The 21,189-nt window shown below is 36.7% G+C and overlaps 1 protein-coding gene across 4 annotated transcripts in view; it reads right to left on the bottom strand.

Moving 5' to 3' along the window:
• LIN54 (lin-54 DREAM MuvB core complex component) overlaps window positions 1–21,189 on the bottom strand; it is a 65,118-nt gene that overhangs the window by 26,824 nt on the left and 17,105 nt on the right. For all 4 annotated transcript variants that reach the window (XM_029944136.1, XM_029944150.1, XM_029944145.1 and 1 more), the window contains exons 3-4: window positions 19,843–19,966; window positions 12,569–12,711 (exon numbers count right to left, since the gene is read on the bottom strand). In XM_029944136.1, the coding sequence (XP_029799996.1) occupies window positions 12,569–12,711; window positions 19,843–19,966 (267 nt within the window). The remainder of the gene's footprint in view (window positions 1–12,568; window positions 12,712–19,842; window positions 19,967–21,189) is intronic.

Below are 21,189 nucleotides of genomic sequence, written 5' to 3'. Positions count from 1 at the left end.
ATGCAAATCAAAACTATACTGAGATACTACCTCACACCCATTAGGATAGGTACTATTAAAGTGCTGATGAGAATATGGAGAGGGCGCCTGGGTGGCTTGGTGGGTTAACTGTCAGACTTCAGCTCAGGTCATGAACTTGCAGCTCATGAATTCAAGCCCTGCGTTGGGCTCTGTGTTGACAAGCTCAGAGGCTGTAGCCTGCTTTCAGATTCTGTGTCTCCCTCTCTCTCTGCCCCTCTCACTCTCAAAAATAAATAAATATTTTTTAAAAATATGGAGAAACTTGGGGCGCCTGGGTGGCTCAGTCGGTTAATCCTCCGGCTTCGGCTCAGGTCAGATCTCACGTTCGTGGGTTCGAGCCCCGCGTCAAGCTCTGTGCTAACAGCTAGCCCAGAGCCTGGAGCCTGCTTCCAGTTCTGTGTCTCCTTCTCTCTCTGCCCCTCCCCCTCTCATGCTCTGTCTCTCTCTGTATTAAAAATAAATAAAATATTAAAAAAATATATGGAGAAACTGGAACCTCTGTGCATTACATTTTTTAAAAATGGTACAATTGTTGTGCAAAATATTATGATGTTTCCTCAAAATATTAAACACAGCATTGCCATGTGATCCAAAAATTCCACTTCTGGGTATACACTCAAAGGAACTGAAAGCAGGGTCTCCAAGAGATATTTATACATTTATGTTTATAGCAGGATTATTCACAATAGCTAAAATGCGGAAACCATCCAAGTGCCCATTGACAGATGAATACACATATAATAAAGTGCTATTTAGCCTTAAAATGTAAGATAATTCGGACATATGCTACACCACTGGTGAACCTTAGAAACATTATGCTAAGGAAATAAGCCAGTCCCAAAAAGACAAATACTGTATGATTCCACTTACATGAGGTACTTAGAGTAGCCAGAATCATAGAGACAGAAAGTAGAATGGTGGTTGCCAAGAGCTGGGGTAGGAAGAGAGGCAACTTGTTATATAATGGGTATGTAGTTTCAGTTTTCCAAGAGATGGAAAGCTGGTTGGTGGGGATGGCTGGACAGCAGGATGAATGCACTTAATACCACTGAACTGTACACTTAAAAATGGTTAAGATAGGGGTACCTGGGTGGCTTGGTTGGTTAAGCATCGAGCTTCGGCTCAGGTCATTATCTCACAGTTCGTGGGTTCGAGCCCCATGTCGGGCCCTGTGCTGACAGCTAGCGCAGAGCCTGGAGTCTGCTTCAGATTCTGTATCTCCCTCTCTCTCTGCCCTCCCCTGCACTCACTGTCTCTGTCTCTCCAAAATAAATAAAAACCATAAAAAATTTTTAAAAAATGTTTAAGATAGTAACTTTTATGGTGTGTGTATTCTACCCAAGTAGATACCCAATTTGCAAGATGGGCTATGAAAATCCGTCAGGATAAAAATGATATGGGAGCTAATATTAATTTAACTACTTTATAAGGTTTAAAAAACAAAAACGAATCGATCTGTTCTTATACTAAATAATAATAAATTTTTACATGGAAAATAACTTTTAAAAATGAGTGTGTGTTTTATAATATTGGAGTAAGGAAGACTTAACTAGGCATAGCTCAAAAACTCAAAATTCATAAAGACAATACAATATTTTAACTAAATTAATGTGCAAAATTTCTGCAATGTAGAGAAAAAAGACAAAGCCACCTTGGAAAAATGTTTGTAACTGCAGTAATAACAAAGCAATAATTTCCTTAATATGCTATGGGCTTTTTTCAGTTCACAACAGAAAAAAGGCAAACCACCCAATATGCATCAGAGTCCACAGAAGAGGAGTCCAGAAGACACAAAGACATGTATAACTTTAAAAATATAAATCTATGTGAGGAGCACCTAGGTGGCTAAGTTGGTTAAGGGACCTGCTCTTTATCTGTTTAGATCATGATTTCACAGTTTGTGGCTTGTGGGTTCAAGCACCACCTTTACATGCGGCTCTGCGATGACAGCATTGAGCCTGTTTGGGCTTTCTCTCCCTCTCTCTCTGCCCCTCCCCTGCACTCACACACAGACACACACAGACATACACACACAGACACACACACACACACACACACACACACACACTCTCTCTCTCTAAGTAAATAAACTTAAAAAAAAAGATATAAATCTATGTGAGATCTTTTAATTGATTGGATTGTCAAAGACTAAAAGTGACTTATTAAACAGGAGAGCACAAAAATAGACTCGCTTAAATATAGTCCATTGATCTCTGACAAAGGAGCAAAAATAATTCAATGGAAATAGTTTTTTCAACAAATGGTGCTAGAATAGGACATTCACATGCACAACAGTGAATCTAAACAGACACCTTTCACATGGATTCAGACGTAAAACTATAAAACAATGAAGGAAAACAATAAAAGTCCTGGAAGATAACATAGGAGAAAATTTAATTTACCTTGGGTTTGGTGATGACTTTTTAGATACAATAACAGAAGTATGATCCAGGAAAGAAAAAATTGATAAGTCAAACTTCATTAATATTAAAAATTTCTGCTCTACAAAAGATACTCTTAAAAATATAAAAGATAAGCCACAGACTGGGAAAAAATATCTGCAGAACACACTGTAAGGTCTAAAGATGCAAGAGCCATCTGGGTACCATTCCAGAAATTCCTGAAACTAGAAAGCACCAGAGGAATGCAACCAGCCTATGAAAAATTATAGGATATAAACAACCCAATTTTGTTCTTTTTTTTTTTATAAAAGGTAAGAGAATCAAAGGAGGATGAAAAAAGTAAGAGAAATATCATTCACAAACATATCTGAATCCTAAATCCAAACAGCATAAAAATAAATAAAATGATTAGGGAAATGTGAATTAACTAGATATTTAATAGCATTAAAGGAATGTGAGTAAGTTTTAAAAAGTGTTCCTATCTTTCATATACACAAATATCTACAGATGAAATGACATGATTTACTTAAAAAAAAATAAGCGGGTGGATAAAAACAAGGTAAAGCTGATAATTCTAAAGTTGGATAAAGGGCACATGGGAATGAGTTAATACTACCCTAACTTCTTAGTATCTTTAGGTTTTTAACATACAATTTTGTATAGTATAAAAGTTTGTATAGTATAAAAAGTTTTTAGTAATATGGCCACAGGACCCAACAGGTATTCAATCAACATAATTACAAAAGCATTAAAAACAACAACAGAAAAAAAATAACAGAAAAAAATAAATTCTCAGTCATTTATTTCTTCTGTTCCATAATCTGGCTAATGGGTACTGGTGTGAGGAACTATAGAAAAAATAAAACTTCAGGCAACAGAATCAATGTAAACTGTAAGCACCTCAACTCCAACTCTCATTATTCTTAGAACAATCTGTAACAAAGTTTATCAGGAAAACTAACACCCTACACTTCAAATTGTACTCATTACAACCATAATCACCCCCCCAACTCAAACATGTAAGAGCTTCATGGTAAAAGCTATCAACTTCTGAAACCTCTGTCTTCACTTTTTGATACTGTCATTGCTCATATCACTTCTTGTCTGGCTATCTGCCAAACAAATTCAATCATCTTTATGACTCACCTCTATCTGCCACCAGAGACATTGCTAATTTTTTTGTTGTTGCAAATTTCACTTTCATACTTTGATTATAGCTTTTGACAAATCAGAAACATTCTATGAATCTCCATTTAATGACAAAATTAAACCTATATTTGCTTTGTTTTAAAACCCACCCATAATCTAGCCTTATCTTTCTATGCCCTCCATTCCCTCCAAAGCATTCCTAATTCCAATCAGATTAGTTGTGCCGTCCTACACGTACAGTATATCTATTCCAGCTCTACACCTTCACGCTTGTGGCTGACATCCCCTCTAACTCACATCCATACAAAACTTTCGCTCAGGATGCCTTCTCTAATCACCGTAACTATGGCTGAGTCTCCTTATGTAGGGTCTCATACCATCATAAATCTTTTCATGGTTTTGCAATTTTATCTGTTTGTATATTATGTGATTCATTTCTATCACATTCCCTTTCACAACCTCCATAGGGTTTAGGTTCGACGCATCTTTGTTGTTCTCTCTAGTGTTTCACAGCACAGTCCCAACACGTAGTAGATACTGATGAAGTATCTGAGTAAACGGTAAATGAAGTGCCAGGATTTATCTCTTTAGTTTCAAACCATCTTGTCTATACCACACAACTAAGCACCTATTTCATTACTCATTGTTGTTTTATATGTGTTCAATTTTGTCTCTCCAACCACTGTAAGCTCTTCTTTAGTTTCTGCAGCCTCCGCACAGGGTACACACTGACCTCCATATATACTGACAGCCATGAAAAGCTATCAGGATGGAAGTATCAGGATGGAAGAGTGTCTCTCCATAACGTAAACATTCATTATTGTTTAGGCTCCCAGTTTCCTGTCTATTACCTGTGTTAATGTAGCACTCTTATATGTGTATGGACGATTGTTACAGACAGCTTGCAGCTAATCAAAATCCAGAGTCTCTTCTGCTACCTAGTCATATAGCTGATTATATTTCCTAGCCTCCCTTGTTAAGGTGAGGCCATGCAACACAATTTTAGCTAGTGAACTGAATGGATGCTATATGCCTATTTCTAGGTCTGGCCCATAAAAGCCTCTCACATGTGCTTTTCCATGTCTTTTCCCTTCTAGTTGGCTAGAATGGAGATAACCTTCAGAGAGACTGAGAACATCATTTAGTTTATCGTAATTTCAAGCCTATTAAAAATATTAACAAAATTAAATTGAAATATACCTGTCCCATTACGTTTTATAATGTATTCTACAGAATCAGATCAACACGGTGACCTGATACCAGTATCTATCACATTTTTTAAAACACAAATCATTCTTAAGACATAAATTTACATTATTCCCTTTCCTCTTTGAATTTGTATTTAATTCTACAGCCTCTAAAAATTTTATTCTAGTGTAATATTTTTATGCTTGAAATTCTCTTAGAATTCTCTGAAACAAAAAGATGTATATAAATTGAAATTTTAAAAACCTTAGTTCTGGGGTGCCAGGGTGGCTCAACTGGTTAAGTGTCCGACTTTGACTCAGGTCATGATCTCACGGTTCATGAGTCTGAGCCCTGCATTGGGCTGTGTGCTGACAGCTAGCTCAGAGCCTGGGGCCTGTCTTTAGATTCTGTGTCTCCCTCTCTCTCTGCCCCTCCCTTGCTCATGCTCTCTCAAAAATAAATAAAATATTTTAAAAATTTTATTAAAAAATTTAAACAAAAACCTTATTTCCTACTACCCTTTTTATACAGCTCTAAGTATTAAATAATTTTGTCTGTATCAACAAGAGCCAAACTTAAGAGACAACCCAAATGTCCATCGACTGATGAATGGATAAAGGAGACCCAAATGTCCATCGACTGATGAATGGATAAAGGTACACACACACACACACACACACACACACACACACATATACACACACTATGGAATATTACTCAGCCATCAAAACAAATGAAATCTTGCAACATGGATGGAGCTAGAATGTATTATGCTAAATGAAACAACTCAGAGAAAAGACAAATTATCATATGACTTCTCTCATATGTGGAATTTAAGAAATAAAACAAATAAACATGGGGGAAGGGGATGAAGAAAGAGAAGAAAGGGAAAAAACACACCACAAGAGACTCTTGATGATAGAGGACAAACTGAGGGTTGATGGAGGGAGGTGGATGGGGGATGGGCTAGATGGGTGATGGGGATTGAGGGCACTTGTAATGAGCATTGGGTGTTGATGTAAGTGATGAATCACAGAATACTACTTCCACCAATAGTATTTATATATATACTTGTATATAAATGCATACTACCTATAGTATTTATATTATATACATTTATATATTATATATAATATGTATAATACTTCTACTTCTACCAATAGTATTTATATATTATATATATGTAACATATATTATATATACAGAATTCTACTTCTACCAATAGTATTCATATATTATATATATTTATATATGCTCACTAATTAAAATTTAATTAAAATAAATATCTTGTTTTAATGATTACTATATATACTTACAGCAACACAAATATATTATAAATTGTGATTATTACAAATAAAAAAGATTTTATTGGGATGCATCTCTTATTCAGATGGATGACAGGACTCATTACTTCCTGTATCCATGGCTGAATATTACATATTGTGAGAGTGAGAGCTCAGCACCAATTCTACTATTTTTCTTATAAACACTGAAAAACATGATTTTCACAAATAAGTATACATGAACAGAAGAATATTTACTATAATACTATACATTATTTTCTGAACTCCTCTTGAATTTTATACCAAAACTTAAATTGTATTCTACCTTCAAAAATTATTCTTGGTGATCTGAAAACTCACATAGGTCCTTCTTTAACCTCATAGAAAGAAAAAAAAACTGGAATCAATTTGAGTTACAACCAAAAGTTTTAATAATCTGCAGTCATTTGTTTCTAGGAAGTATGTCAAAAATGTTTTTTTCCCCCCAAACTCATCAAATAATAGGTGCACAGGTCATAATCTCATGGTTGTGGGATCAAGCCCTGCATCAGGCTCTGCACTGAGGGTGGAGCCTGTTTGGGATTCTCTGTCTCTGCCTCACCCCTGCTCACGCTTTCTCTCACTCAAAATAAATAAACATTTTAAAAAATATATTAAAAATGTTGAAAAAAGGTCTCCAGACAGCCTTTCCAATTACAAAATAAGAGGTAGATTCAGAGATGACTTAGATGTTGTAACCATCAGGTAAGAACTTTAAAATAACATGATTAATATTATTAGTAGGCCTAATGGGAAAGTAAGACAACATGCAATGAACCATGGGGAACTGCACCAGAGAGATGGAAACTGGAAGAAAGAGTCAAATGGAAACGCTAGAAGTTAAAACAACAATTACTGGAGATGAAGAAGCCCTTCAATGGGCCCACACAAAGGAGGAAAGAACCAATGAATCTGAAGACATGTCAGTAGACATTATCCAAACTGACACACAAAACAAAGTGGGGGTGGATAAGCAGAACAGAGCATCTAAGAGCTGTGAACTGACTAATGTTTTTGAAACCAGAGTTCTAGAATGAGAAGAAGGGCACCTGGGTGGCTTAGCTGGTTGAGATTCCAACTCTTGATTTCAGCTCAGGTCATTTTCTCAGTGATGAGATGAAGCTCTGCACTGGGCTCCATGCTGAGCACGAAGCCTGCCTGAGGTTCTCTCTCGCCCTCTCCCTCTGCCCTTCCCCTGCTTGTGCTTGCTCTCTCTCTCTCAAAACAAGATCATGATCTGAGTTGCACACTCAACCGACCGAGTCACCCAGGTGCCCCATAAGTCACACTGCATTTCTGAAATAAACCCAAATACTCCATGAAAAAAAAATAGTACTAAAAGGCAAGAATAAGATTACAGGACAAAAGACACATTAAATGTCAGAAAGTAGGGGACAGCTTTGCTAAATAAAATATAAAGAAGAAAATCATGAAGAATCATGTTTTCATTGGTTTAGTGCTTATTTACATGTCTAATAAATACTTTGTAGAGAAGTGAGGATTACTTTATAAAATAAATATAATGGAATAAATACGTTCTATAATAAAAGACAACTGTAGCATCAAGTAAATTGAGAAGACAGTAGACTTGCCTAACTTCCCATAACAAACCTGGTAACACTAGTGTCAAAGCTGGAGAAGAAAGTGAGTAGGTTTTCAGAGAGTAATGAGAGGAAGCAAGGAGAACATGTAGCCCCACCCCTTCACTATAGGATCAGTGGCCTAGGGCTGAAGGAGAAAAAAATGGCCATCGTTTAAGAGGTCTTCTGGGAAAGCAGTATTGTAGGGGAGAGCTGGGTATCTGTTAGAACAAGATTAAAAGGAATTCAGTGAAAAGGTTGAGGAGTTAGGGGATCATTTTGATTATGAATTCCAGAGAAGGCAAAATGGAAGTAGTTCAAGAGTTGGGGATAGGTGAGAGCGAGGATAGAAGATACTGACAACCTTAAGGAGACTAGATGTGGGAGACAAAAGGTGATGTAGGAGTCTGGGCCTTTGGATGGTACCCAATATAAACAGGGATAAATAATGAGAGAAGTCCTGGCTATTCAAGGCAGATGGTGGTAGGATTGTTGAGTGTTGGAAGGTAGGGAAAGCTGTATACTTGGGTTTCCTTTTCACCACTGTGATCAATGGAGGCAAAACTTTACTTTTCAGTCTTTTTCTTAATTGACTTTCTTGACATTTGAAATTGTAGCCCAATAGCATTGTTGAAGTCATCTCTCCTTCGTTTTCTTTTACATTTTTTGTTTTTCCTACTACTTCTTACCATTCCTTCTCTTTCATTGATTCCTTTTCTTCTATTAACTCTTAATATTCCTGTGGTTCAGTCCTGATTTCTTCTTTCTCTACACACAACCTCATGCTCCCTGGTTGATTTCATCTATTTGCGTTGTTTTTGTCACTCCCTATATTCACCTTTCTAAAGGACATCTTTCTTTAGATAATTAATGAGTACTTTGATGACAAACATCTCCAAGAACTAAACAACATCTCTTTGCCCAAACCAGTAATTCTCTCTATATTTCCTGTCTAGTATAAGAGGATAATGGGATTTTTTTCTATTATCTCAAAATTTGGTTGAAGTGGGGCTGCCAAAGCTGAGAACTACAAATGATAAATTCCCACATTCTAAAAAGGAAGACAAGACATCCATGGCAGACTTACTGAGAGACAGCATCCCTATCATCTACCTCCTGCCTGTTGAAAATAAAAGCAAACAGATTAGAAATAGAAGTAGGGGCACCTGGGTGGCTCAGTTGGTTAAGTGTCCAACTTTAGCTCACAGTTTGTAAGTTCAAGCCCTTTGCTGACAGCTCAGAGCCTGAAGCCTGCTTCAAATTCTGTCTCCCTCTTTCTTTCTGTCCCTCCCTGGCTCGCACTCAGTCTCCCTTTCTCTCTCTCTCAAAAATTAAAAAAATATACATAGAAGTAAATTTATAAATGTAGAGAAGACTTCATACCTCCATAAGAACAAAGAAAGGCAGGGGTTCTCCAAGAAAACTTCTGGGATGGACTAGGTGAAAACTATAAGAAGGAAAAACTTGACATCTCAATTTCTGGCTAGCAACATACTGTAATAAAGAGACTTCTTTTTGGTGATAAAGAAACTCTTCAAGCTTATCTTGGTCTAGCCACCAGAAATGAATGCAGTACGAGATTTCTCGGGAGAACCTGACACATACCCGCAAAAGTTTAGGACATATGTGAACACAGAAACTGGTCCCAGCCTGGAGAATTCTGAAAGCAAGAGGTTGGATGGAGCTGTCCAAATGGTAGAGCAAGGAAAAGGAGGACAGTAGTTAGTTAAGCTGCACTTCTACCACTGGGTTCTTTGATAGGTTTCCCATTAGCCAAACAGATGCTGCAGCAGGGCTAAAGAACCTTTATGGGCCAAAGACACGTGCCTCTATGTCATAAGAGTACACTGCAGTTCCAGGTTATAGAGTAGACTACAGGAGGGAAGAGACAGCCAGGGGAAAACTGCTGAGGACAGCCTGAGTGTGTACCACGCTCGCGACAAACAAGTGGGCAACGGGGACATATTCATGGGGACCTCCAAAATCTTTCCTTAAGGCACAACTGTAAAAGTCCACACTTGGATACCTGCTACACTGGCAGTTAGATCACAACAGTCCCAATCATAGAAGACTTTATCCTTTTTCTTCTAATCTTCCTTCCAATCAGAAGCCAAAAGCAAAAAGAGGGAAGAGGTAGAAAAGTGAAGAAAACAGATCACACTCTTCTTCACTATATGGTCCCTGAGTCATGATTAGATCTCAGTTGAGGGGAAAAACTTTGAACCAGATTTAAGCTTCTGACTAGCCTTTTCATACCTGTGAATTTAATCACCAAAATAAGGCTTGTTCTTATAGTTAAAAATAATCCCTTATCAAGATGTAGGGAAGGAAGATCCAAGATGGCATGGCTAAAGCTAAGGATGAAAGAAAAATAAAGCTACTTCTTATTTGTACGCAAATCAGTCATAGCCCATATATCAGTCTCACTAGTCCACAGTGCCACCATCATCTACTCGTTATTCAAGTCAGGAATCTAGGAGTCATCCTAGATTCTCCCCCTCCCTATAAGAGCCTGACATGCAATATTATGTCTTAAACCTCTTTTAACACATCTCTTCTTCCTAAGCCCCTTAGCTACTGGTCTAGCTCAAGCCTAAAGTACTATAAGTAATCTAACTTAGTGATTCTCTACCCTGACCCATATTTAAGAATTTTAAAATATTAAAACTAATCTCTAGGCCCCAGCCTAGAGACCCTCATTTATGAAACGAGGTAGGACCCAGTTTTTTCAAGGGGCCTCTTGTGTGTTTCAAAAGTCCATGCATGGCTGAGAATCACTAACCTAACTGGTCTCTTTCACACTGTCTTTCATAAAGCTGTAAGAATCATCTTTTTTAAAATGTAAATCTTGGAGCATCTGGGTGGTTCACTCAGTTGAGTGTGACTCTTGATCATCTGGATCATGGGACTGAGCCCCAAGTTGGGCTCTGTGCTGAGTGTGGAGCCTGCTTGAGATTCTCTTTCTCTCCCTCTGCCCCTCTCCCTCACTTGTGTGCATGCTCTCTCGCTCTCGCTCTCTCAAAAAAATAAAAATAAAAAAAAAATGCAATCTCATATTATCCTAGAGTAGTGGTTTTCAATCTAGGGTATCCATGAGAATCACATTGAGAGCTTTTAAAAAAAATCCTGATACCAGCCCAAAGTCCAGACCGATTAAAACAGTCTCTACGGCTACAAACCAGGTATTCCCAGGTGATCCCAATATGCAGGCAAGGAAACCACTGTGGGAGAAGCAATGGGAAGCCACAGAAAGTCTTCTGGAACAGTAAAATGCAAACTCCCCTGAAGACAGTAAAACCTCTACCTAACCTTAGTACTCTCACCTCTCACACTACCAAAGCCATGTAGTTCCCTCAAGGGGCTACACTTTTGCCCCTTTGTGTAAAGTATTACCTCAATTGAGAAACTACCTCAAAGCAAGTATTACCTCTGTGGCTCAACCACAGCTGAGACCCAAACCATGTTTAAGGTTAAGACCTTTCAAGAACAACCTTTGTATACACTGTCCCCGACACACAGGAGGGCTCATCAACCCACCTGTAACTGTCATGATTCTGTAGGGCAATTCTTAACGTTTACATCTAACTTCCCTGTTGAACTGCTTGAAATGGAAAACACTGTCTTATTCATGCTTTTATCCCCAGTGCCTACCACTATGCAAAGCACATAGCATTCAAGTATCTAGTGAATTCTTTTTCTATTTAAGTAAATAATTATTTTCTGTTATGCAGGTAGAATCCCATATTAATAAACTGTAAGAGACATCATATTTGTATATTATGTTCAAGTCTCATTAAAACAGAAACCAACAGCTAGACTTCCAAAAAATGTGCAACAGGGGCACCTGGGTGGCTCAGTCGGTTAAGAGTCCGGCTTCGGCTCAAGTCATGATCTCACAGTTCATGAGTTCAAGCCCCGCACTGGGCTCTGTGCTGACAGCTAGCTCAGAGCCTGGAGCCTGTCTTCAGATTCTGTATCTCCCTCTCTCTCTGACCCTACCCTGCTCGCATTGTCTATCTCTGTCTCTCAAAAATAAATTAAAAACATTAAAAAAATATTTTTAATAAGAAATTTTTTAAAATGTGGAACAAATATTTAATGTTTGTCCTATTTATGAATAGTAGTAGTAAATAACGAAAAAGGTGAACAAAGGGTAGTAAGTTTCCAGAATCACAGAGGTGGCATCTTACAGAATAATGATGGTTAGCTTTCCACCTGAATATGTCCTTTAAAATATACCTTTTCAAAATGTTATGCTGGTATAATGACATCTGAGTGTTTTAGGAAGTGAGCTAAAGACTACTTATTTGACCTAAGAGTAAAATGATAAGTACTTTGCTACCTTCAAATAATAAAAACAAATTATGTAAAGCTTTCAAATGCTTTGAATGAACTTACTTAAGTCTAAAATCTCTGAGAATCTGGTTACCAGCATTTAATGGCAATTTCTGCACTCTGGGTAATCTGTTACCCAGCAAAAACTCAGATCTCCACAAAACCCAGGACAGTTTAAGCAGAAAACAGAGTATTTTATCAAAATAATAATAAAGTTACATTCAACATTTTATATTCATATAGTCACTACATATGTGAGTTGCCAAAGACAGCAGTTTTGCACAGATATTAACTTGAGAACTAAACACATTATGTACCTCATTCAAAAGATTTCTGTTGTACCCACATTTATATGGGCCATGGAAATCATCTTAGCATGCAAAATACTACTAGGTTACTATGTGTTTAGAGTAAGTTCCTTTTTCTTGACTACTAAATTAATCCAGTATTTGATGAAAGCTTATTACTTGTTTGGGAATGTGTTAAAATTTAAGTATCTTAAGTGACTAGTAAGAACATAAAGGCATTAACCACAACACTTGAGCATTTGTGGCTAATTTTTTTTTTTTACCTTATTTGGCGATTTCAAAGGTGAGATGGCTATTTTATTTGGTGTCTGTGTTGTAGAATTTAAAGTTGATCCAATAACACCACTTTCAGATATTGTTATGGTCTTTGATGGAGTCCCGGGAGTAGACTGTGAAAGAACCCTACCTGCAAATGAGAGGCAGCAGATCAGTTTGACTTTTTTCAATAATAATATAAAATGTATGTGATGATGATCTACACCCACAAGGACTGTAGTCTATATGTTCACTTTTTCATATGTATCCAGGTATGAACTTAAACACTCAAGTGAGGCCCTAATGAACTAAGGTGAAACTGTCAGAAGAAAACAAAACAATGCTTCTTAGTAACACTTAGTATCTTAATACCACTTAATGTAAATTCCATGAAAAACACTTCTCACATTCTCATCAATCCTGTTAAGTAACATTTATCAGAAAATAGGCTCAGGACAACTGTGCAACATGCCCTGTGTAACACAGTTCCTGAAAGTCAGGCTTCGAATCCAAGTCTCAAAACTTAATCTCTGTACCATGCTACAGCTGTTTTACTCTGAACTTAAGTCATTCAGGACACAATTTCAACCCACATCTATAAAACAGTGACTAGACTAACTTGAACACTGTCTGATTTAATACTTATCTGATCTTAGACTGTCAAAAGGAAAACAAAAAGTTCTTCCTGGACAGAATCCAACAGGAATACAGGAATACTGTGTTCCCTTCTGGACAGTACCCTTCGGGAAAAACACAGAAAACTGTCGGGTGTCTAGATGGCTTAGGAAATTGGGAATCATATCATAGTGATTTGAAATATTAGGAATTTTTATCCTAGTCAAGAAAGGAATACAAAGACATGACACATCTCCAAATTCTTCAAAGACTGTGTGATAGTTGTTAGTGCCATTCACCATGTATTCTCTGGTTCTCTCCCATTTGCACACACGGGAGAACTGCACTCCCTACCCTCGTCCCCACTCCCGCTGATTAGGTTAGGGCCACATGACAAGTTCTAACTGATGAACTATGAGTAGAGGTGACGCATGTCATTTCTGGGCCAGAACATTTACTGCTGATGCAAGGCCTTTGTTCCAAAGCTCTCTTTTCCTCTACCACACCTGGGATGGTGGTTTCTCTGTCAGCTTGAGTCCTCGTGAGACTATAAAAGCCCCCTTTCTAATCCAAAATGGATATGTGAATTTACCAAGTATAAATAAAAAGTAAAAAAAAAAAAAATTTGTTTTTTAACTTCTGAGCTGGAAAGCCAAGATTATCCTGACCAACCCAGGCTGTCAGGTTGAAGGATTCGAGCCACTCTGTATCACATCAGATGCATAGCACAGATGCACAAAAACAGAAGTTTCAGTTCAGCACTAGGAAAGAACTTCTAACAAAAATTTCCACTTGAATAGACTGTTTCACCACAAGCTGAGTTTTTTAGTCACTGATGGTGTTCCAAGCAGACACTGTATAATCACTGTCACTGGCTGAAGAGGGAATTCAAGCACCCAATGAGGAGAAAAGGTAGATAACTACATTATTACTAGAATTCCCTCTTAGACGGTATGATCTAACTTAAAAATATATCTAGAGATGAGAGAGGGAGAGGGGAAGAAAGAGAAAAAGAGAAAAAAGAAAGGACTTTCTCTCTAGACAAAAATAGAGAACTAGTAGCACTTAAGAGCTTCTGTATTGTTTTTTCTAATAATGATGCCACAATATACAGTTTCTTTTCTAAAATCAAGTTTATCTGGCATTTATGAATTTTTAAAATATTTTCAATTTATTTGTAGTATGCAATTACATTTAATTTCATTGAAATAGTCATTAACAAATTTCAGTTGGGGATTGGTTTTTTTAAAGCCTGAATAATATCATAACTAAACAAGTCAATTCTATATAAACGAAATAAATATATATCAAATGTTTTTAGGCCACCCTAAAGTGATAAGCCTACCTAAAGTAAAATGTTTGCCTGTTCTAGTTTCCAAAACTAATACCTGTGAGATAAACCTGAAGACCCAAAAATGATTATGTTAAGAAAATAAATTATTGGCACACCTGGGTAGCTCAGTTGGTCAAGCATCTGACTCAGTTTGGGCTCAGGTCATGATCTCATGGTTCATGGGATAGAGCCCCACATTGGGCTCTGCACTGACAGCGAAGAGCCGGCCTGGGACCCTCTCTTCCCTCTCTCTCTCTGCCCTCCCCCCCGCACTCAAAACAAATAAACATTAAATATTAAAAAGAAAAGAAAATAAATTACCAAAAAGGACACAGTTTCATAAAATGCTCATCATTTATGGTTATTACTATAATTTCTTATGTTTGGCATTATATAAATTCAGAAAGAAGTTTCAGAAGAAGTTAGTACAGAAAATCCTCAATTCCTAAAAATAACTGATCCAGAAAAGGCCACTTAAAGTGAATTCACTTAAAACAGGGATAAAAATTTCATTCTAAATAACAAAGAAAACTATTATCTTTGAGGGTTTTTTGCTTATATTTTTAAAAATTCCAGTTTATAATTAAAACTACAGTAACTATTTTTTTACAATTAATTAATTTTTTTTTGAGAGATAGAGACAGTGCGAGGAGAGGAGGGTCAGAGAGAGAAAGAGGTACAGAATTTGAAGCAGGCTCCAGGCTCTGAGCTAGCTGTTAGCACAGAGCCTGACACGGGACTCGAACCCACAAACCGTGAGATCGTGACCTGAGCCGCAGTCGGACACTCAACCAACTGAACCACCCAGGTGCCCCAAAACTACAGTAACTCTTAAGATGAACTGTTAAGTGTGGGGGAAAGAGGATTCTTCTGAAACTTTGTATGGCAGATTCTGTTTGAATGGGCACAACTTGATTATACTGAAGGTCATCTCTGCCAAACCCAAATATTTCAGGATTTCATCAATTTTCCCAAGAACCCTCTATACTCATTAAAATTCAAGTTATTTAAAAAAAATTTTTTTTGAGAGAGCATGAATTAGTGAGGGACAGACAGAGAGAGAGAGAGAATCCCATAAGGTGCAGAGTGAAAGAGAGCACAGAGCCCAGAGCAGGGCTTGAGCTCATGAACCATGAGATCATGACCTGAGCCAAATTCAGATGCTTAACCAACTAAGCCACCCAGAAGCCCCTCAAGTTATTCTTTTTGAGGTGCCTGCTTACTTTTCATACAGATTGCATCTCTCTAGATTATCTAATCTACAAAACCCTATTCATCCTTAGCTCTGCAGACAGAGTCAACCAAGTATGCAAGTTCTACAACTTTCCCTTAAGTCAGGTTGCAAGGTATTTACACTCTACTGTTAGGTGTTCTCCAAGAACATACTCCATAAGACAGGGGTTGGAGGACAGGCAGGAAGCTGGATTATCTAAGTGAGGACTAATTCTGTAAAAGATTAATTTATTAGTGAATATTTTCACATTGATAAAGCTTGCTCCATTGCAGTAACCTTGTACCACGGAAGCTCTGATAACGAGGACCTCTGTATCTCATTAAACTGCCTCCAAAGCTTTCAGAAGTGTCTGGTATCAACATTTTATAGAAGATGAATTGATAATCATTTACCCAAGAATCATTTACCCAAGATCACAGACAAAATCAACAAAACAGCTATGACTAACACTCAAGTTTCCCACCACACCACCACATTGCTTCCATGACACAGATGGTCACTGAAAATACACATTCACTGAACCACATCTACGTGCCAGAAACTGTGCCAAGTCTGGAGAGAGAGATAAACAAGACGAAAGAACTACCGTTAATGTGGTACATACACACAATGGAATACTATTTGGCCTAAACAAAATTCTTACACGCTACCACACAGATGAATTAGGAGGACATTATGCTGAATGAAATAAGCCAATTACATAGGGCATATACTGTATGATTCCACTTATATGAGATATGTAGAGTAGTCAAATTGATAGAGACAAGTCCCATGTTAAGAGTTGGGAGGGAAGAATCAGGAGTTATTGTTCAATAAATGCACTCACTCTGTTTTGCAACATGAAAAAGGTTCTGAAGACCGATGATGGTGATGATGGAACAGCAGTGTAACTATATTTAATGTCACTGAACAATCCACTTAAAAATAAATATTATGTATGTTAGGGGCGCCTGGGTGGCTCAGTCAGTTAAGCATCTGGCTTTAGCTCAGGTCATGATTTCACAGTTCGTGGGTTCAAGCCCCATGTCGGGCTCTGTGCTGACAGCTAGCTCAGAGCCTGGAGCCTGCTTTGGATTCTGGATCTCCCTCTCTCTCTGACCCTCCCCTGCTTGCGCTGTCTCTCTCTGTCTCTCAAAAATAAATAAAAAACATTTTAAAAAAATATTATGTATGATACCACAATTTATGTATGCATTTTTATTACAATTCTTAAAATATAAATTAATTTTAAAAGAGTTTTTTGTTTTGGTTTGTTTTTCTGAGAGAGCGAGCGAGCAGGGGAGAAGGGCAGAGAGAGAATCTTAAGTAGGGCTCCACACTCAGCATGGAGTCAATGTGGGGCTTGATCCCATGACCGTGGGATCATGATCAGAGCTACTATTCAAAAGTTGGCCGCTCAACCAACTGAGCTCCAATTTAAATTAATTTTTAAAAATTACATGACAAACCAAACAAAGCAAAAAAATTATCACTAAGAAAAATTATAAATGTAGTAGGGGAGACATACAAGAAAACCAAGTATTATATCATAGCGTGACTAATGGCAATGTTAAGAACCGGTATGAAATTTAATAGAAGTCTAATTAAAGTTAAGAATTTGGTAGGTATAATTAAGTTCTATGGGAATACATAGGAGATGATCAGAAGAATATGGCAAAGAAAGGCATTTTAGGTAAAAGGAATGCCAAGATCCTAAATCCTGAGAGAACACGGTCTGTTTGGTAATCTCTTAAAATAAGTTAAATTAAGTGAAAATGAAAAACGTATGTATTCAATCATAAATGCCTTTAATGTTAAAAAAGCACTGGCATCTGAATTCAAATCTGACAGACTGAAGCCAAGAAACTGATAAGAAATGGTTATGGCCAAGAAAATCCTAAGGGTGTGGTAAGATCAGATCTGCATTTTTAAAAAAATCACTTACATACAAACTTAAGTTTATCTTAACTGTAAGACAGAAAACGATATCCATCTTTAATGAGAAGCCCAAAAGTCATTAGAAAACAATCTAAACGTACTTTGGGAACTCAATAGCTGTAATATAAAGATTACAGAACCTCCTTGTGACAAGAAAATTCAACAGGAGAGCTACTTTAGCAGCTTAAAATTTGGCTTCCAAGAATTTAAAAGGCTATTAATGAACTAGTTGACAGTGGAAATTCTCTCTCCAAACTGAACTTAATGCCAACAATTCTAATGAAATTTAATAGAAGTCTATCTATACCTTTTGGTAGGGCCAAGAAGTCTGCCTATAATTAAAAGGTGAAACTATGATTAACGAGCAAACACATTATATAAATGACCCAAAGACCCAGCAATGATATCATTATCATCAAATGTAAAAGGTGAAATTCTGGCATATACTAAATGTTCACTTAGACACATCTGCAAACACCACAATTGTTTAGCATATAATTTTCCCACATAATTAAAAAATTTAAGGGACTCTTTCAAACTCAGAAATAGTAAAAAAAAAAAAAAAAAAAAAAAAAAAAAACAACAACACTGCACTGAGACATTCCTCTTGATTAACTCCCTCCATTAAAACCTCCCCAAAAACTCCCAGGGGAATGGTGGGGTCCCTTTTTCATCAATACATCAAAACCTTCCTTACTTTCAGCCAACTGAAGCCCACTTCTTGAACCAGTTCCAAATCCCAATGCTTTCCAATCTTTCCTCTGGGGCTATACCTGCCTCTATGACAGCCCTCAAGACACCAGTCTCCTTTAACATCACATATCTCTGCTGAGGGCCAAAAGGGAAAAGTCATTCACCCACAACACTGCCCTCAAACTACAATCTTTCCATGCCTCACTTGCTAAAATGAGAAGCCTCCCAAAACACAATTCAAAGCCTCAGGAAAATGACAGATGACTGCCACTGACTTCAGAGATGCCTACTGTCTATAAATTTATTTAAAAAAACGATAGTCCCTGGTTTTACTATATATCCCCTTCCAACCACCCCTCATGGTTAGTTAACATTTGAAATGCCTTCCTCAAGATCACACGTTCTAGGAATGGGTAATTAGCATTTGAAAGTCTCTAGTCAAAGTCCACCATCCAGAGGAAATTAGAAATGAGCTCCTAAGTGGTGAAAACCATCACATTAGTAGGGCTCTGAATTAAAGACCAGTCACCATGGGTGTACCTCTCTAGAAGTATTCAGCTGCTTGCCAGGCAAAGAGTAGTAAGAGTGCTGGACTTAAGCCATTACAGAAAGAGAAAGGGAAAGGAGTATCTTTGGTGTTTGCAATGAAGTGATAATTATGGGTCATGGACTTATCCTGACTAAGGAAGAATCTGAGGAAGGGAGGAAGTGATTCTGAGTGAGAAGTAGAATGATTAATAGATCAGAGATCTCAAAGTCAAAGAACTACCCAACTGGGAATACAGATTAACTAATAAAGAAAATAAAATATTTACAGATTTGAGGTGTTATAGTTATTGGTGATGACAAATTATTAAAGTATATAATAAAGAGCTCTGGGCCACACCAAAGAATTTGCTGGTAAATATAGCTAAAATTCTGTTATCACTTAAGTAATTACTATCATTGTGACCATTTTCTGTTCATAGAAAATTGCATATAAAGCATACTGCAACCAAAAACAAACAAACCACAAAATACCGTACTCTCATGTGTATGAGACTTAGCTATCTGTGCTCTAGAGACAAACTGCCTGGGTTCAAATCCCAGTTTGGCCGTTTACTAGTGGTAAAATGGGGCTGTTATTAGTACCTACCTCACAGGATTACCCGAGGACTATATAAGTCAGCAAATGTAAAGGGCTAAGAATAGTGTGAGGTATGTGGTAAACACTAGGTAAATGTTCACTAGTATTCCTGGAGTTTCAGACTTTGCCTTTCCTGTTACAATTCTACCAAAAAAACTAAGGCGAATAAAGTAATGGACTGATTTTGAGATAAGGCATTTTGCTCAGAGCACACATTTAAATAGTTAACATTTCTTATTAACTAGTTTAGTTTATAATAATAACTCTACTTGTTGACTAAAGCATTTTAAGATGGCAGAACAGCCTTTCTTAAACCTAAAAGGAAGGTAAATATATAGCTTAATAAACTATAAAGAAATATAACCTGCAATGACTGGTGGTGATACTTGAGTTGTCTGTCCTGTAACTGCTTTACTATTAATTGGTTTTGCAAAGATCAGCTTCGTGATTACTGGACCAGAGGTTGGTGTTCGAGGCTTCTTAGCAATCTGAAATATACAAATAACTATGAAGGCCATTTGTTTCTGTAAAACACCTATTCAAACAAAATTAAACAGAATATTGATATACAGAAATACATGTGAAACCAGTTCATTTAACAGAATATACCTAAGTATTAATGTTAAAAACATCTAAAATGCAGCCATTCACCAAAATACTAGTATGATCCCATTCTTAAGCCCATATATAGCAATACTTTTCCATTTTATTGTAAATCCTTATTTCAGTTTGAAGGACAATATGCATATGATGAAAACCAAACAAGTATTTAAAAATAATTTTAATGTTTAATAATAATGCTTACTTAATAATTATAATAAAAATTATGACATAGCAATATTCTTTCTCAAAATAACAAACTATTCAATAATAAAAAGATAGAGTCATTTAAGAAAGCATAGTGCCAATGATGAAGCCACCTGTAAATGCAATTACATTGGCCCCTGGAAGCAAAATATAAATACACATTAAAGACAGTCTTATGATTAGATCTTCAGCTTTAGATCTATTTATCAGGGTAGATAAACAAAGAACTGAATAAGTTAATACCCTACGATACAGACAAGTTTGGCAAAACAGACTATTCTAAAGACAAAGCCTCTAGAAATATTATTCGCTAAAATACTGTTTACTAGACTATCAATCCTTTGAAGGTAGGGTCTATATTTATTCATCACTGATCTTAAATTATACTGAAACACTGTTCACCCAAACTAAGATTCTCCACAAGTCAAGGAGGATAGAGTTATCAATGTTTTAATATTGAAATTATCAATGTATGTAAAGATATAGTTCTTCTAAAAGTTAAAAGCAGAAATTCAGTTATGAGAGGGAAGACATTAAATACATGATATATTGTCAGATATGAAAATTGAAGCCCTGAAATTGCTATTATTGGAAATAAAAATTTTAAAAGAATAAACACGACCAATCTGAATAACGTAAGTATACCAGAAGCTGCAACGGATCACAGAACTAGATAAATATCAGCTTTGTGCTCAAATTATAAATTAAATAACATTACCTTTATACTTAGAATATGTTACTTTCTTACACTCAGAACATGTTACTGACAAAACAAAATATAATTGAAATACAGGTCATTTTTTTAAAAAACAAAACAAGGAGATCCATTACTACATAAAAAAATATTCATCCTGGGGTACCTGGGTAGCTCAATCAGTGAAGCATCTGACTTTGGCTCAGGTCA

The sequence above is a fragment of the Suricata suricatta genome, chromosome 1 (assembly GCF_006229205.1).
Source record: "Suricata suricatta isolate VVHF042 chromosome 1, meerkat_22Aug2017_6uvM2_HiC, whole genome shotgun sequence".
In the NCBI taxonomy this organism is placed as follows: Eukaryota; Metazoa; Chordata; class Mammalia; order Carnivora; family Herpestidae; genus Suricata; species Suricata suricatta.
The sequence above is the reverse complement of the archived record's forward strand: the minus strand, read 5'-3'. Positions and strand labels throughout refer to the sequence as shown.